Source organism: Humulus lupulus, chromosome 8 (genome assembly GCF_963169125.1).
Source record: "Humulus lupulus chromosome 8, drHumLupu1.1, whole genome shotgun sequence".
Classification (NCBI taxonomy): domain Eukaryota; kingdom Viridiplantae; phylum Streptophyta; class Magnoliopsida; order Rosales; family Cannabaceae; genus Humulus; species Humulus lupulus.
Window position 1 is genome coordinate 102,600,897 of NC_084800.1, and position 17,500 is coordinate 102,618,396.

Here is a 17,500-nt window from a genome sequence, read left to right on the forward strand (position 1 = left end):
TTTGTAGGATGTGGGAATCAATCAACACCAAGAAAAATGGAGAACTTATCAGTCTTGATATGATTTTCATTGATGAAAAGGTATACAAAAAAAACTTTTTATGCTATTATATTCTCTACTTTTTCCTAATTATTTTATACTTTATATAATATGAATTTTTGTGACAGGAAAATCTTATGCATGCAACGATTAGAAAAAATTTGGTTGCCAAGTTTAAGCATCTTTTGAGTGAGGGTTTTTTATATAGTATGAAAAATTTGAAAGTTGTTGCAAGCAAATGCGAGTACAAACCTCTCTCAAATGAGAACAAGCTTCTTTTTTTGGTTACAACTTCCCTAAAGAAATTGGAAGAAGGAATTGTTAAGATTCCAATCAATGGATTTCAATTCATAACTCAAAGTTTAATTGATTTACGCGTCAATGACAATACAATCCTATCAGGTTCTTATATCAATTTTACTATTTGTTAATCTATATTTAAAAAAAATTATCTTTGTATTCTAATATCATTATATTTTTTGGGTGATATTTTAGATGTTGTTGGATGCTTGTGTGGTGTGGGTGATATTGAGATTGTTGGAGGTGGCTGGAAAAAAAGAGACATAAAAATTATAACAGATTAGTAAGTTTAACATAGTCATCAAAATCAAAATTATGTATATGTTTCTTATTATTTGTTTATTTTATAAATCTTTCATATTCTATCTTTATTTTTTTTAGTTTAATTAACTTTTTTTTTTTCATTTATAGTTCGGTGACATCAAAAATCACTTTATGGGAAGATTTGGGGGAGATGTTTGATCGTGAGTTATACAAAAAAGATGACAAGCCCTTTATAGTGATACTCACTTCCACAACAATAAAAAAATTCCAAGGTGATAATTTTTTTGTATCTCACTAATTATAGTTTTTAAAAATTTAATGTGTATATCTTACTATTATAATCAAGTTTTTTCTTATTCAAGTTTATATTCCCGGCTTTGTATATCTTATTTTGTACTCAAGTTTTGTATATATATATATATATATATATCTTACTATTATACACTTGATTTGTATTTATAAAAATAATTTTATTGAATTTTACAATGACTTCAAATATAGGTGAAGTCATTTTTTCTACAACAAGTGCAACCAAAATATATATTAATCTTGAAATAGATTATGTGACATCTTTAATTGAGAGATTTTCCACCACCTCCAATCGAGTGCAAGATATTGAAAGCTCCAATGTCAATAAGTTTTCTCTTGAGGAAGAGATGTTCCTCAACCACTTGAGTATTAAAGAAATATTAGAGACTAATTGGGATGATCAAGTCAAGGTAATCATTTTCCATTCTCTTTGTCTTTCTGTTACTCTTCTATTATTTATTCCTTAATGTTTCTATGTCTAATTGCAAGTATAACAATTGCATTAAATTACTTTCTTTCTAGATTTAAATTGTTTGCTGGCACAATGTTCAAAATTCACATAGGTTTCAAATGTACGAAAAGTATTTGATTTTTTTTTTTTAAGAAAAGGCTGAAAATATGTGAGTAATAATGTAGAAATAATAATGTTATAAATTATTAGGTAAAAACAGTAAAATAATTATAAAATTTAATGACATTTTATACGTGGTGCATTTTGATAATTAACTTTGATCTTTGAGTTTGAACTTTTTTAAAATTAAGATTCTTTCGAAACTATAGCCATAGCCAATCCTTATTCTTTATTATATTCCTTATATGTATATGTATATATATATATCCACTAAATGAGTCATATATATATATATATTGGTTTGATCATTGGGGTGATACAACAGAACAAACGGATCATACAAATAAAAAGGAACAATAATGAACAAATTATATATATAAAACTAAGTTTGATCCCCAAAGTTGATCGTTTTGATGAAATCGGTGCCAGCTTTATATATATATATATATAAATAACTTGGAAATAACATGTGAAATTCTAACTTGGAAATAACTTTCCTTAAGTTGAAATTCTAGAAGTTTCATGTCTATACATAAGAAAAACATGTGATTATCAAATTTAGACATATATTTTGGTATGGAGAGTAAAATTAATTTGAATTCAGTTATTCCATTCTCTTTGTCTTTGTGTTAATGTTCTATTATTTATTCATTAATGTTTCTATGTCTAATTGTAGGAGTGCATTACTACAATAAGGTGCAAAATTATTGGTATAGACAACACTTTTGGATGGTATTATATATCGTGCAAAACATGCTTAAAAAAAATCATACCTTCAAATGGTGTCTACATGTGCGGCACTTGCAAAAAAATATGTGTCTTCCCTCTTGTGATGTAAGAACGATAATGTTGGTGTTTTAAAAAAATATTAAAAAAACTTTGATTATTTTATTAGATCAATTCTAACTTTTACTTTTGTCTAATGTAGGTACAAAGTACATATAAGAGTCATGGATAAAACTAGAGAAACAACTTTTGTCTTATTTAATGTTGTAGCTGAAAAATTACTTGATACATCTGCGCACAAGTTATTCAATAGGTTATCTTCAAACAATAATAATATTCCTACAGAGATTGAAACTCTTTGTGGAAAAGATTTTGTTTATAAGTTAGGATTGAACAAATATAACTTGAAAGAGGGTCTTGAAAATTTTACCGTATCTAAGATTTTTGTGCCTGATGAGAAATTAGAGCGAGACCATGAATTAAAGAAGGCAAGGAAGGTAATTTTCAAAAATTCAAGGTCTAATTTTGTGTGTGATATGTGTAATTTAAATAAATACATTTATTTATTTGTTTTGTAGGAAAAAGTTGCTGGAAATGATGGAGATGAGAAACTAAGGGTAAGGAAAGAAAATCATTCTCAAGATGTGGTAAATTCATTAACTCTCATTTCTAAGTTGATATTCTTTATTATAAAATGAACATGATTAGTATACAAATTTTTTTTCTTCTAAAAATTACATTTAAGGGTTATCATAATTTGGAGGATTCTATGGAAGACTATGATCTCACACTTCAAAGTAGAAAGAGAAAAAAACATATTGTAGTTGATGATGAAGATGATGATTAAGTCAATTCTGAAGATGTGTTTAGTATTTTGACGAACTATCTTTTAAGCATGTGTGTTTAATTTAATTTAATGTCTTAGTATGGTGTAACATGATATTTCTTATTTCTTATTAATATAAATTTTTATTTGGAATTATTATTGCATTGACTACAATTTATTTCATTACCTATTTTCAAAACAATCCATAAAAAAATATTAAGAACCATTTATTAAATAAAAATAATAATAATGTGATCAAGTCCATTAGACTTAATAAATCACATAATCCATTAGTAATGGACTTTTAGTCGACTAACAGTATTTGTCAACAAATCATTCTCAATAAAATTCTTATTAACTATATCATTTTTATATAATAATAACAATAATAATAATAATAATTGTAATTGTAATCAATTCTAATTTTACTTCTTAACTTATTAATTATTAAAAATAACTTAATAATCTTTAAAAATTAACTCATTAATCACAAAGCGGTTACATATGCATATAGGTTGTGTAGTTGTAGTATATGAGACAATAATAATAATAATAATAATAATAATATCAATAATCATGTTATTCTGCTACAATCTTAAAACTTGAAGAAAGTTTTTGAAATAAAAGTCTCACTAATATCAATCTTATTATTTAATACTTTATAGCACAAACTTCCTTTTAGAATTACAACTCATGTTTCTTACGTTATTATTATTATTATTATTATTAGTTAAAGTTTTATATAATATAGGTTTTTTAAGTTATTATCATTATAATAGTTAAAGTTTTGTACAAATTTATTAAGTTATTGTTATTGCTATTGTTATTATTATTATTACATAAATACAAACAAAAAAATAATTTTATAAAATGACGTTAATAATTTTATTATTGTTTGTGAAGTGTGGTTCTATCATGATGAACATATACACATTTATATGTATGCTATTATTATTAGTTAAAATTTAAAATTTAAAATTTAATAGAAATAAATACTATTCTATTAAATACACTTATAACGCTTAAATTACATGTATGAATCAATAGAAAATAAATAAAATTAAAAAAAAGATTAAACCAAGAATTTAATTTGATATTCTTATAACTTTAATACAATACAACACAATAAATACAATAAAGATTAAAGAAAAAGAGTTATACACAATTAATACAATAAATACATAAAATGTAATAATTAAGAAAATAAGACTAAAAACTAAATAGCATATTCTAAATATAACAGTTTTAAACATAATAAATTTTTTTAATTATTTTTCAGTTTATTTTAATTATTTTTCATTATTATTTTTTATAAAATAATAAATATATATTATTTATATAAATATATACATATCCAACACTCATCTTAAAACCAATCAATGTCAAATGAATTTTACATAATGGTAGAATTAATTAATATAAAAGTGTGACAAATTGACTAAAACAATGTTTTATCACAAAGTATCTTAACTTATTAATTATTAAAAATAACTTAATAATCTTTAAAAATTAACTCATTAATCACAAAGCGGTTACATATGCATATAGGTTGTGTAGTTATAGTATATGAGACAATTCTTAAAGCTTGAAGAAAGTTTTTGAAATAAAAGTCTCACTAATATCAATCTTTACGTTATTGTTATTATTATTATTATTAGTTAAAGTTTTATATAATATAGGTTTTTTAAGTTATTATCATTATAATAGTTAAAGTTTTTTATAGATTCATTAGGTTACTGTTATTGCTATTGTTATTAGTATTATTACATAAATACAAACAAAAAAATAATTTCATAAAATGACGTTTGTATGTTATTGCTATGATGATGAGCATATACACATTTATATGTATACTATTATTATTAGTTAAAATTTAAAATTTAATAGAAATAAATACTATTCTATTAAATACACTTATTATGTTTCTTACGTTATTAGAGGAGTACAAGACATTATTAGCCAAATCAGTGGTGTGCTTGCTACTCAGGTAATTCATTATGCACAAAAAAATTTGAGCATTTTTTTTAATTGCACCTCTCCCAAGGATTCTCTTTATTATTATTATTACTGGTATTATTTATTATTTACATTATTGATAATAATGACTATTATTTTGAGTACCAGTCCAATTATAAATATTTATTAAGCAGTTTTTTTTTCTACATTTACTATAATAATAATGTTAATTACAGCTATAAATATATATATATATATATTTACATAAACGTTACAATAAGATTGAGGTAAATATGATGTTACATATATTTACATAAACGTTATATATATTTACATAAACGTATAACATCTAATTATTTATGGTTACATATATATGATGTTACATATTTATGGTTACATTAACGTTATGATGTTACATTAACGTTAGAGAAAATTAAATTAAAATAAAAAATTGAAAAAACAAAGAATAGGGAAGGAAGCTATTCCTACTGCTGCAGCGATCAATTGGGTACTTAAGGATGGAATTGGGTACCTCAGCAAGATCATGCTGTCAAAATATGTACGGCATTTTGATGTAAATCCAAAAGGGTGGAGATTGTTTGCAGATTTTATGGAAAATGCTGCCTTTGGATTGGAGATGTTCACTCCTGCATTTCCTCATCTTTTTGTTGTAATTGGGGCTGCTGCTGGGGCAGGGCGCTCGGCTGCTGCACTGATTCAGGTTAGTTTGGAAACTCCTCACTCCTCACTTATCAGTATATGGTATTTTATCTTCTAGATTTCTAGATAAATAGCTTGTAAAAGTGCATATAAAAGACTGAAAAGACTCAACCAGAGTCATTGGAATTTAGACTCAGCTAGATTTGATCTATATTGTAATTTTTTTTAATAAGATACCCAATTCTTGTTTTGATGAGAAAAAGTCTACTTTGTGACTTGCTTGTAGAATAATTTGAATTCAGCTTAATATTATCAATTTTGTTCAGCTAATAATTATTTTAACACAATATAACGGTCACTTGCATTATTACTGTTTTATTTTGATTTATTTTTTCAGTTTCAAGATTGAATTCATTGTTAGATAATATAGTTATAGCAAAAGAAAAGGTCAAAACAATTTTTTTCCACATCATATGTATATATATATATATATGTTGATAAGAAAAGGAAAAAGAATTTAATTTTTTTTGGATCTTGAAGAGCGATTTCACAATATTTGGGAGGGGAAAATGTTGATCTTACAATAGAGTTTCACTTAGAATAAAGGTATTATTAGCTTCATTGTTCTAATTATTAGCTTTACCATGTTAATAATGAGTACACCTTGATATATCTATGAAATATCATTATTTTATTTATATATGTGTGTGTGTGTGTTGCATTATACTTTGAGCAAATTATGTTCAGCTTATACTTATGTAAAATTAAGCTTGAGACTCATGAAGTGGCTTATTATAAATTCTTCAATATTTTTTTTTTCTATTTTATGAGAGTTTTAAATTTGTTTTGTTTTATTTGATAGATTATTGTAGAAAAATTAATTAAAATATATATGTTAAAAAAATTTCTTTAACCCATTTTTCCTTTTTCTAAGGATTGCATTTTCTATTTTTTAAACAAAATTCCATTTGAGTTGTTTATTATTTGTATCACATGTTATAATAAATTGGTATTGTTGTTTTATTTCTTCTCAGCTATAAAATTTTTCTTCTTTGGATCTAAGTTTTATTTTTTAAATATTTTTTGTTGAATCTTTCAAATAACATTCCAATTTTCGTATATTACATAATATAATTTATTCTTTCATATTATTGTACAGACTAAATGGAATTAATTTATGCAACCATCCAAGAGTTTAGTGATTCAAGGAATATCCCCCACGAAGTTTCTTACTTATGTCGTCGACTCTCAGCTATAGCTCGACATGAAAGAATTCAAAGATTACAACTTCATAAATATTTATTGAGTGTTCAATGTCACACTCAAAAATATGAATTAGCTATCCTTCGAAAGAACATATGCAAACATGCAAGATTCAAGAGAAAAATTACTATTATCCACAATAGGTTTAAACATGATTTAAGTAAGCAAATCATTTTGATCCTACAAATCGTGGTTTTTTTCACAAAATCTATGAAGTTGGACAAGCTTAGAAGTGAAATTGAATTGGTTCAATCAAACGGTATGTCCTTCTTCATTTTGTAATTTTTGTTTCTTTTTACACATCAAACAAAATATTATCCTATTATATATATAAATATTTGTGTTAATAATTAACAAACATGTTTGTTTCTAACATGTTTCAGTTGAGATTCTCCTCCAACCAAATAGAAGTATAGATGACAATTATACTACATCAATACAAATTAATCCAAACAAGCAAAAAAATAAAGAAAAACGTCGTCTTCAAATATGTATATTCTCTTTGGGATAAAAGTTTGTTACGTAAATATCGATCCTGATGGTTACAATGCAGTCAACAAATTTATGATTCATTGACCATGTGGCAAGCTCAATCCTAACTCTCCGTGTATGATGCAAGGAAAGTGCACAAAATATTTCCCAAAAAAATTCAAAGACCAAACGATTGTTGATGCCGATGGCTTTCCAGTTTACAAAAGGCGAAATACAGGTATCCATGTTGAAAAGAAAAATGTCTTCTTAGATAATCGATATGTGGTCCCTTATAATAGGAATTTGATTGTTAAATATGATGCACATATTAATGTTGAGGTTTGCAATTACTCAAGATCAATCAAATATCTATTTAAGTATGTTCATAAAGGGTCTGATAGAACAACAACAACAATGGAATCTATTGACACTACCGAAGAAATAGATGAGATCAAAACATATCTTGACTGTAGATATATATCAGCAACTGAAGCTTGCTGGAGAATCTTCCAATTTGACATACATTACAGACAGCCAGCCGTCGAAAGATTACCATTCCATTTGCCTGGAGAGCATACAGTAGTATTTGAAGAAAATAATTGCACCGAAAATGTGCTTTGCCGACCTGGAATAGAGAAGACAAAGTTCACTGAATGGTTAGAGACAAATAAGAATTATGAGGATGCGCGTGACCTAACCTATTCTGATTTTCCTACACATTGGGTTTGGAATTCAAAAGACAAAACATGGACGAGGAGAAAAAATGGCATAGCAATTGGAAGAATTTACTTTGCACATCCTTCAACTGGAGAATGCTTCTACATGAGAATGATGCTCAACTTTGTCAAAGGAAGTACTTCGTTCGAAAGCATTAGAACAGTAAATGGAGTGACATATCCTACTTTTAAAGCTGCATGCTATGCTTTGGGATTATTAGACGATGATAAAGAGTGGATCAATTGCTTGACTGAAGCTTCAATTTGGGCAACCGGAAATGAATTAAGGCATCTATTTGTCATGATACTCATTCATTGTCAGGTTTCCGATGCATCACAACTTTGGAAATCTAATTATACTGCATTGTCAGAAGACATGGTTTCATTACAAAGGAAGAGATTCAGAATGAAGGACCTTCAACTAACTGAACAACAAGTGGAAGTATACACATTGTTCGAAATTGAAGGTATAATGTTGAAGATGGGAAAAAGTCTGAAAGAAGTAGATGGAATGCCCCTACCTAATTCTTATTTGATGAGAGACTCGGGTAATAGATTGGTCAATGAAGAGCTTGACTATGACAAAGATCAATTAAAAATATTGCATGCAAAATCATTTGCTGCTCTAAATCCTTGCCAGAAGTCAGCTTATGAAGCAATAATACATTCTGTGGAGAATGAAGAAGGTAATTTATTTTTTATCAATGGACATAGTGGTACTAGTAAAACATTTATATGGAATACAATTATTGCAAAGCTCATGTCACAATCAAAAATAGTATTACCAGTTGCAACTTCAGGTATGGCAGCTTTATTATTGCCTAATGGTAGGACAGCTCATTCACGGTTTCGTATTCCCTTGGATGTAACAGAAGAGTCAACTTGCGAAATTCGACACGGGACCCAATTAGCTGCACTTCTTATGAAAACCTCCTTGATCATTTGGGATGAGGCACCTATGGCAAATAAGTTCTGCTTTGAGGATTTAGATAAGACCTTAAGAGATATTTTAAAAACAAGGTATGAAAATAGTACTACCAAACCTTTTGGAGGACTTACAGTGGTATGTGGTGGTGATTTCCGTCAAATATTGCCAGTTGTCCCAAAGGGTACAAGAGCTGACATTGTTGATTCTTCTCTTAATTCATCCTACTTGTGGTCATTTTTTAAAGTATATCAGCTCAACCAAAATATGAGGCTCTATAATGGAAGTGTCAGTAGCTCCGAGGCTGCTAAAATAACTTCTTTTGACAAATGGTTGTTGCAGGTTGGAGATGGTACATTATATGATGACATTGATAGAGAATTAATTAAAATTCCTTCTGATATATGCAAAAAACCATCTGAAGATCCAATGAAATCTATAGTGGAAGCTATTTACCCTTCACTTTTGCATAAGTACAATGATCCAGCATATTTGAAAGAAAGAGCTATATTAACGCCAAAAAATGAAATGGTTCATGAGTTAAATGAGATGATTATGAATATGATACAAGGAGAAGGGAGAACTTATTTCAGCTCTGACAATATATGCAAAGCAAGTGTAAACACAAATGATGAAGACCTTCTGTATCCACCTGAATTTTTGCATAGCTTGAAATTTAATGGCATCCCAATTCATGACATACGACTTAAGGAAGGTGTTCCTGTAATGCTACTTAGAAATTTGAATCAAACAGAAGGTCTATGCAATGGCACAAGGTTGATAGTCACCCGTCTTGGTAAATGGTCAATTAGAGGTGACATCATTTTAGGAACAAATATTGGTCAGAACGTAACGATTCCAAGAATTATCATGTCTCCCAATGAATCAAGGTGGCCATTCAAGCTCAATAGACGACAACTTCCTTTAGCCCCATGTTTTGCGATGACAATCAATAAAAGTCAAGGACAATCTCTTAAACATGCCGGCTTATATCTCCCTAAGCAAGTATTCACTCATGGTCAATTATATGTCGCTATCTCTCGAGTCACAACAAGAGAAGGATTGACCATACTAAACGCTGACGATGAGGTGGAAGACAAAACCTTCATAAAAAATATTGTCTACAACGAAGTATTCCAAAATATTACATAATCAGCCCATAAATTCAAGGTATCACATTCTTACATTTTATTTAAAATTTAATAAACTTATTGTTGCTACCTCATACTAAAATAATGATTTTCATTTGTATTTTACTTATTCAATAGATAATAAAATATCCCATCTTCAATATGGTGGTCCAGTCTTTTATGTCCTGGCTTCGAAGTTTTACCCAATAAGGTATAACTTTTACATTTGTTCAAGATAATACTCATTTTTTAACAATTTTACATAGCTCAATTATATCCTTAACAAATGTTTATCATATATTTTCTTTTCAGGTTGCGTGTCTTTCAATACTTTCAATTTTATTCTTTTCCTATTTTTGTTTCTAATGCATCAAACCAACATTCTGTTTTCATTACCTGTACTATAAAATTTACATTGTGTATTTTACTTATTCTATAAATATGATATTCATTATTGTTTTTAAAGACACATTAAAAAATTTATTTTAAAAAATACTCATTTAATGTAAATATTTAAAAATTACAAAAATAAAAATACTCACATCGTTACAAAGATCTCAAAATATATAATATTGAGTTATATGAACACCGCGCATGCGCGGTATCGTTCCCTAGTTACACTAATAAAGAAATACCCATTTAGAGCATCTTCAGTCACACTAGCCAATTAAAACCTAAATTTTAGCCAAAATAGCTAAAAACTACTGTAGCTAATCATTTTTGTCAATTTCTTCCAACAATGCCCTCAATTATAGAGATAGTTGATTATATTAATAAAAAGTTGAAAAGAATGAGAACTCTAATTTCATAACATAAATTCTTATATTTCAAATTAATTGGTTTACCAGTAATTCATAGAATACAAGTAATCCCTTGAGAAATTTCAGAAATCTTTTATCCTAAATTTAATAATAACATTTATTTTCAAAAAAACATTAATGGTAATATTCATTATTTTAAAACATTAACTGGTAATTATGTAGCTTCGCCGTGTAAGCTCGACTAGCATTTTTGGGCCCAATACACTGTAAGCAAGTCCCCATAGAATAGCCGAGCATTGGGCCCAACTCAAGGCGGTTCAAACTTGTCGTTAGGGTTTCTTTCTTGACCTATAAATATTTCCAAGGCCCTCACAGCGTAATCCTTCGCGTCACAATTTGGTTTCTCGGCAGACCTATCCTTTTTCTGAAACTCTAGGGTTTGGAAGCGAACTCTGTCTCTTCGTTACCATGAGGGCTAAGGTAAGTTGTACTCAAAAGATCTGTGTTACTTTTTCTTTACAGATCTGTCTATTACCTCTTCGTTGTTTGATGTTAATTCAACTTAATTAATTTATCGTTTTCGTTATTTGTTCTTACAGTGGAAGAAGAAGCGTATGAGGAGATTGAAGAGGAAGCGCCGAAAGATGAGACAGAGATCCAAGTAGATTTCTTAATAAAGAAGTGATGTTTTCCCCTTTTTGTCGTTAAATTTCGGATGTTTTGCAATGTTTGTTTTTAATTAGTACTGATCAAAGAGTAATAGTAGTATGTTTATTTGGACACATTTTGTTATATTCAGTGAGTTTATCTATCTTAATGTGAGTTATTGATAGTTTTAAACCATTTTACTTCTTTAATCTCGTATGCCTTTTTTTTTCTGGTGATAATTTTTCCGTATAGATGTTGATTAATGTTTATGGATTATAGTATAGGTCATATCAATCTTACTGGTGTTGGGAAAAGGTTTAGGTTTAGGTTTCGGTGTAAGTTTCTGTTTGTTAGAATTGATGTGATCTTCGGTGAATGTGTTTGTTCACTCTGAACAGTGTCTTCGGAGCTTGTTTACTTTGATGCTAATCCAAAATGATAGTTTTGTTATTAGTTAATTTTTTCTCACTGAAACAAGTCAAATCGTTTTTTTTAATATAAAGAAAACGTGGATATAGTAATAACTGACTGTTTGATATAAGGAGGATATGGCGGTATTAATCATAATTATTATTCTTATTTACCTCACAGTGGTAGCTCAAATCGATGTTTAGATCTGTGATTCTCCCTAAGGTTCGAGTCCCTTAGGTATGTGATTCTCCCCAAGGTTCGAGTCCATGGGCACTCTCTAAGCTTGGGATTAGTTTTACACAAGTGGCCGGATTCAAACTAGGATATAGTTTTTTAATGTGATTTTATCCAGTTAAGATCAAATATCTATTCTTGTTTCTTTGGTAGATCTTTATTATTACTAAAAGCTTAAACGGTGTAAGCAATATTAGGTTTTCTTGAGTTTTGTTTTAGCTGTAATTATGGTCATTCGAAGTTTACTTTTTATTAGTTTAATAGCAGTAATAGATTTTGAAGAAATTTCGTGATGTGTGCATTAGAGATGGTTGTTATTGTAGTGTTATTTACTCGTTGTTTTTGAGTTTGAGGTCGATGTGGTTGTTATTGTAGTGTTATTTACTCGTTGTTTGTAGAGTTTGAGGTCGATGTTAGTTTTGTGTACTTTAGGCAAACGTATAATTTTATTTCGAGGCATGATTACGGTAATCCAAATTATACGAATGGGAAGGATAGGCCAGATTTATAAAATATGAGAAAATCAACCAAATTTGTAAAAATAGAAGAAGGCAAAGTTTTTTTGGTTATCTCTTCATTTGAGAGCGTTGTTTTTATTGACAATTTAGTCAAATATTCTTTGAAATGACGACACCATAGGTGGGAGGTTGTTTAAGCTGATAAATATCTCGTATTCTTTTTTATGAATCGGTCTATCTGGTGTGGTATATATATGCGATACAACGTGGACCACGTTTTATATTTGCGTAAAATCCTACGAGCTAATACGAGATTTGAAGTTGCAAGAAAAACTAACTAATGTCATAAATGAGTCTAATCACTGGTAATTATCTCCCTCAAACTCATTGGAAGGGTAAGGATTGTGGGTTGTCCTACGAGCTAATACGAGAGATTTGAAGTTACAAGAAAAACTAACTAATGGTCATAAATGAGCCTAATCACTGGTTATTATCTATCTCAAACTCATTGGAAGGGTAAGGATTGTGGGTTGTTTGATGAGCAAGAAAGCGATGTGTAGGCAAAGGCTTTGTGGAACATGAAGTCTATTTTGGAGAACTCTTTCTCGAACGAAGTGGAACGTAATTTCATCTAGTTAACGGGGGACTAGACTGGATTGGCAGATGTGAGGTGGCACTCACATTGTCACATAGCAAAGCACTGCACATTAGCTTCAATCCAAGTTAGGGCATCTCCACCTTTAAAAGTCCCTTTCCTTCATTAATATTTTTTGTACTTAGATATAAAATTCTTATTAACTTAATTATGTATTGATATTAATGTATAAAATTAAAAATTTCAAGTAGTGATAGGAGATGAAATAGTAATTTAAAATGAAAAAAGGTGGAAAAATGAAGTTATGGTTGGAGATGGCCTTAACTTAGTAGTGCATTGATGGCCAAAGCTCGTTATTCAAACTCAATGCTAGAGAAAAAGACAACACGATGTTTAGAGGAAAACCATTAAACCAAATTGGAGCAAAAAAAGATGCATGCACAAAAGCGGTTATAAGGACAAGTAGCCCAATTAGTATTGGTGTTATAAGTTAGGTTGTAGTCGAAACAAAGCATGCAAGGATAAACCAAAATGTACAACACCCTTTAAATAGCGAAAGATGTGTTTGACTAGGGGTGCACAAAAAAACTGCTAATATGCCCACTCGTCCAACCCATCAAAATCTGTCCGCTTTGAACCCACCTAATAAAAAATCCGTCAAAATTGGGTTGAGTTGAACCCAACTAGTCATCAAATGGATTGGGTACGAGTCGCAATAATACAAGGAGGCTCCAACTAGCAGTCATTATTTTTTTTTTATATACACTTTTAGTAATAATCTAAATCTAAAAATACAACTCATAAATGACTCGTTAAAAACTATAAAGTTTGTGACCCTTTTAATATATTTGATGAAGATATTAGATTTTGGGATATTAATTGTTATATTCTTTATGGGCTCGTTTGGTAAAATTTTTGTTTTGAATTTTTTAAACACAAAAATAAAAATATTATTTTATTTTTATTTCTTTATTTTTAAAAAATGAAAATATGTTTGGTAACTATTTTTGTTTTTTGTTTTTAAAAACAAAAAATAATAAACGTGTTTGATAACTTTTATTTTTACTTTTTGTTTAACAATATAATATGTTGATTTGAAGAAGAGAAGAAAAAAAAAATTGAAAACTGTTTAAAAAAAATTTGAAAGTAAAAAAATTCTATTTTCTAAATTTAATAAATTTTAATTAAAATTTTAAAAAATAATAAATAAAAATAGAGTTACCAAACACAATTTTTGTTTAATTGTCAAATTTTTAATTAATTAAATAAAAGACTATTTTTTTTAAGTGTTACCAAACAACACATATTTATACATACATATATATTTATGGTACTCCAAAGATTTAACTTTTTTAATGAAAGCTTTCGTTGCTATGAGGTTAATGCTAGTAACTTAGAAATTGTATATAAAAACTTGGTTAGGAAAAATAGATGAAAAAAGAAATAGTGTTACTTGTATTGATGGTTTAACATTAGTGAAATTTTTCATAACAAAACTCAAACTGTTAAAATTATTAATGTGTGGATTGATGAGTTCAATACCATTTATAATTTGTATAATTAAGATAATTATTATACTAATTATTAGAATTTGTTTTGTAAAGTTCTAGTTTCAAGTTAGAGATACTATAATATTTTATCAAGTTATTATTCATGATGACATTAATGAGTAAAGATGGTATAAATTTGAACTTTATAGTCTACAATTTTTTGTTGTTTTTTTTTTAAATATCATAACTTGATAATTTTGACATTTAAATAAACCCAACCCGCCCATAAAACCGCATAAATCTGCCCAGAAAAAACTGCCCAAACTGCACACTTGTTGGGCAGTTATGGGTTGCATTTTTCTCAAACCGCCAAATAAAAAATCCGCACAAACCGCCCAAAATCCGCCCAACCCGCACGTCGTGCACCCCTATGTTTGACAACCCTCCAATGATCATCAATAGATGAGTGCATAAACTGACACTCTGTTGAAGGCAAAAGCTATGTCCAGCTTAGTAAGTGTACAATATAGAGATCATTATATTAAGTTCCACCAGATAGAGACAGACCAGACCATCATAAATAGACAAAGTATAGCCAAAATACATAGATGTGTCAATGTTCTTGGAATCAAACATGGAAGTGCAGTGGAGGTCATTAATAATTTAGTTTTGCTCAAATGCACACCAAAAATAGTGGGGTGAACCTTAACTCCAAGGATGTAGTGCAAGTGCCCAAATCCTTCAAAGAAAATTTGGTGATGAGAGATTGCAACAAATTTGTAACAGTGAGAATATTGCTCATTGTCACTAAGACATCGTCCGAACAAGAATGACAACAAGACCAACAGAGGTGGAACTCTATTGGAACGAAGAAAACCTGAACACTTAAGAGCAATATTGAGTTTAGTGTGCCAGGTGTAGGGAGATTGCTTGAGTCCATAGAGAGCTTTTTCTAATTTACACACATAAGAATGGTGTTGAGAATTCAGAAAGCCCTTAGGTTGAGACATATTTTGCACATCAAGTTGATGAATAACATATTCTTGAGAAATGGCAAGAGTGCAACCCAAACCCAGATGAATAGTCGCAGGTTTTACTACGAAACTAAATCTTTCAAAATAATTGACCTAACAGTTTGGTGGTAGCCTTTTGCCACCAATTGAGCTTTGTAACGATCAATGGTTCCCTTAGGAGTTAGTTTTGTTTTAAAAACCCATTTGCATCTAAATACGTGACCATGAAATGGAGCAGGAGCAAGATGCCAAGTTCGATTGTGTTGCAAGATGTCGAATTCACATAAAATTGCAGTAATCCACTTAGAATGCTTAACGACCTTCTTGTATGTGTCAGGATCAATATCTATACATGTAACAACAATCATAAATGATCATTGTGAGTTAGGAGAGTGGTTTCTCATGGACAAGTAAGTTCACTACCGAAGGAATGGTGGAATGGGAAGAAGTTGAGACATCAGTGGTAGTACAATGTAGTGGAGAAGATGAAGGAGAGATAGAGGGTAAAAATGAGACACAAGATGAGTAGGAGGAGACTGAGAAGAAGTTGAGGGAGAGGAAAAATGGTTGAGAGATGAGGTAGAAGGAAGAGGGGAAAGTGAGGATGGAACATAAGAAAAAGTAATAGTAGGAAGAGTGAAAAATGAGGTACTAGAGTCATTGGATTGGAAAGGAAATTTGGTCTCATTGAAGGCTACATGCCAAGATACGTAGATACAACCTATAAAAGGATATAGGATTTGTAGCTCTAGGAGGATCTAGGAAAATGTACCCTTTAGGAGTATCTAGGAAAATATGCCCTCTATGTTGGCAAAATGTACACATTCATTGGACTTATACAGTAGCTTGTGTTGGTTGTAGGGACAAAGGAAATAGTAACAAGCACACTCAAATATCTTAAAATGGTCATACGATAGTTCTTTGTTGTATAACACCAGTATATGGATTGTGAATGGAGAAATAGTGTTGGGAATTTATATAGTGCTTTGTGGTATAAAACCTACTATAGGGATTTTGAGTTGAGAACTAGTGTTGGGAGTTTATTGATGAGCTAAATAAAGTTTTAAAAGAAAATGACAAAAACTCGAGAGGAATAAGAGCATGAACCAATTTCACCACGTCTTTTTTTTTTCCGCTCTACTACACCTTTATGCTCACCCATGTAAGGACATGAGAACCTATGATGTATGCCTTGAGTATCTAGAAATTCGCTTAAAGACTTATATTCCCCTCCCCTATCCGGTTGAACTAATTGAATAAATTGTGTAGAAATCATAACTTGAAATTTAGGAAAGTATGATAGGCCCCACCTTTGGAATAAAGTAAATAGAGCCATGTAAAACATGTGAAGTCATCAATACAAAGAATAAAATATATCACACCAGTAACAAAATGCACAAGCCTTGGTCCTCACAAATCAGCATGTATTAAAGAAAAAGACCTAGTGACTTTTGATTGAGGTAATTGATGACTCTTAGCATATTGACAAGAATTACAAAATTTCAAGCTTGAAGATTTTTGTGTCTTAAGATTGAATATATCTAAAACTTTTAGAACGACAGGTAAAGCTGAATGCCATATATTAGGATCAGTGGTTTAAGTGAAAATCATAGAGGTTGAGGATATGTAAAGGAAGAAGATGAAGGATAAAAAAGAAGGTGATATAAACCTTGATCAAGATGACCCTATGTTTACCTGATCCTTAACATAAAATGATCATAATAGAATTCTACA

The 17,500-nt window shown here is 29.4% G+C and overlaps 2 protein-coding genes and 1 long non-coding RNA gene across 3 annotated transcripts; all 3 read left to right on the top strand.

Moving 5' to 3' along the window:
- Positions 1-248: 248 nt before the first annotated feature.
- Positions 249-3,056, top strand: LOC133795887 (uncharacterized). The gene is made up of 8 exons (XM_062233349.1): positions 249-441; positions 535-622; positions 751-803; positions 1,105-1,322; positions 2,160-2,215; positions 2,412-2,706; positions 2,788-2,856; positions 2,955-3,056. Exons 1-8 carry the CDS (start codon positions 249-251, stop codon positions 3,054-3,056), a joined length of 1,074 nt encoding a protein of 357 aa, XP_062089333.1.
- A 4,467-nt stretch (positions 3,057-7,523) lies between these two features.
- On the top strand, positions 7,524-10,178 carry LOC133795888 (uncharacterized). Its single transcript, XM_062233350.1, has one exon. It carries the CDS (start codon positions 7,524-7,526, stop codon positions 10,176-10,178), a length of 2,655 nt encoding a protein of 884 aa, XP_062089334.1.
- Positions 10,179-11,169: 991 nt separating this feature from the next.
- Positions 11,170-11,760, top strand: LOC133798247 (uncharacterized). Its single transcript, XR_009875806.1, has 2 exons — positions 11,170-11,397; positions 11,517-11,760. It is a non-coding gene; the product is annotated as an uncharacterized LOC133798247 (long non-coding RNA).
- The last annotated feature ends 5,740 nt before the right edge of the window (positions 11,761-17,500 follow it).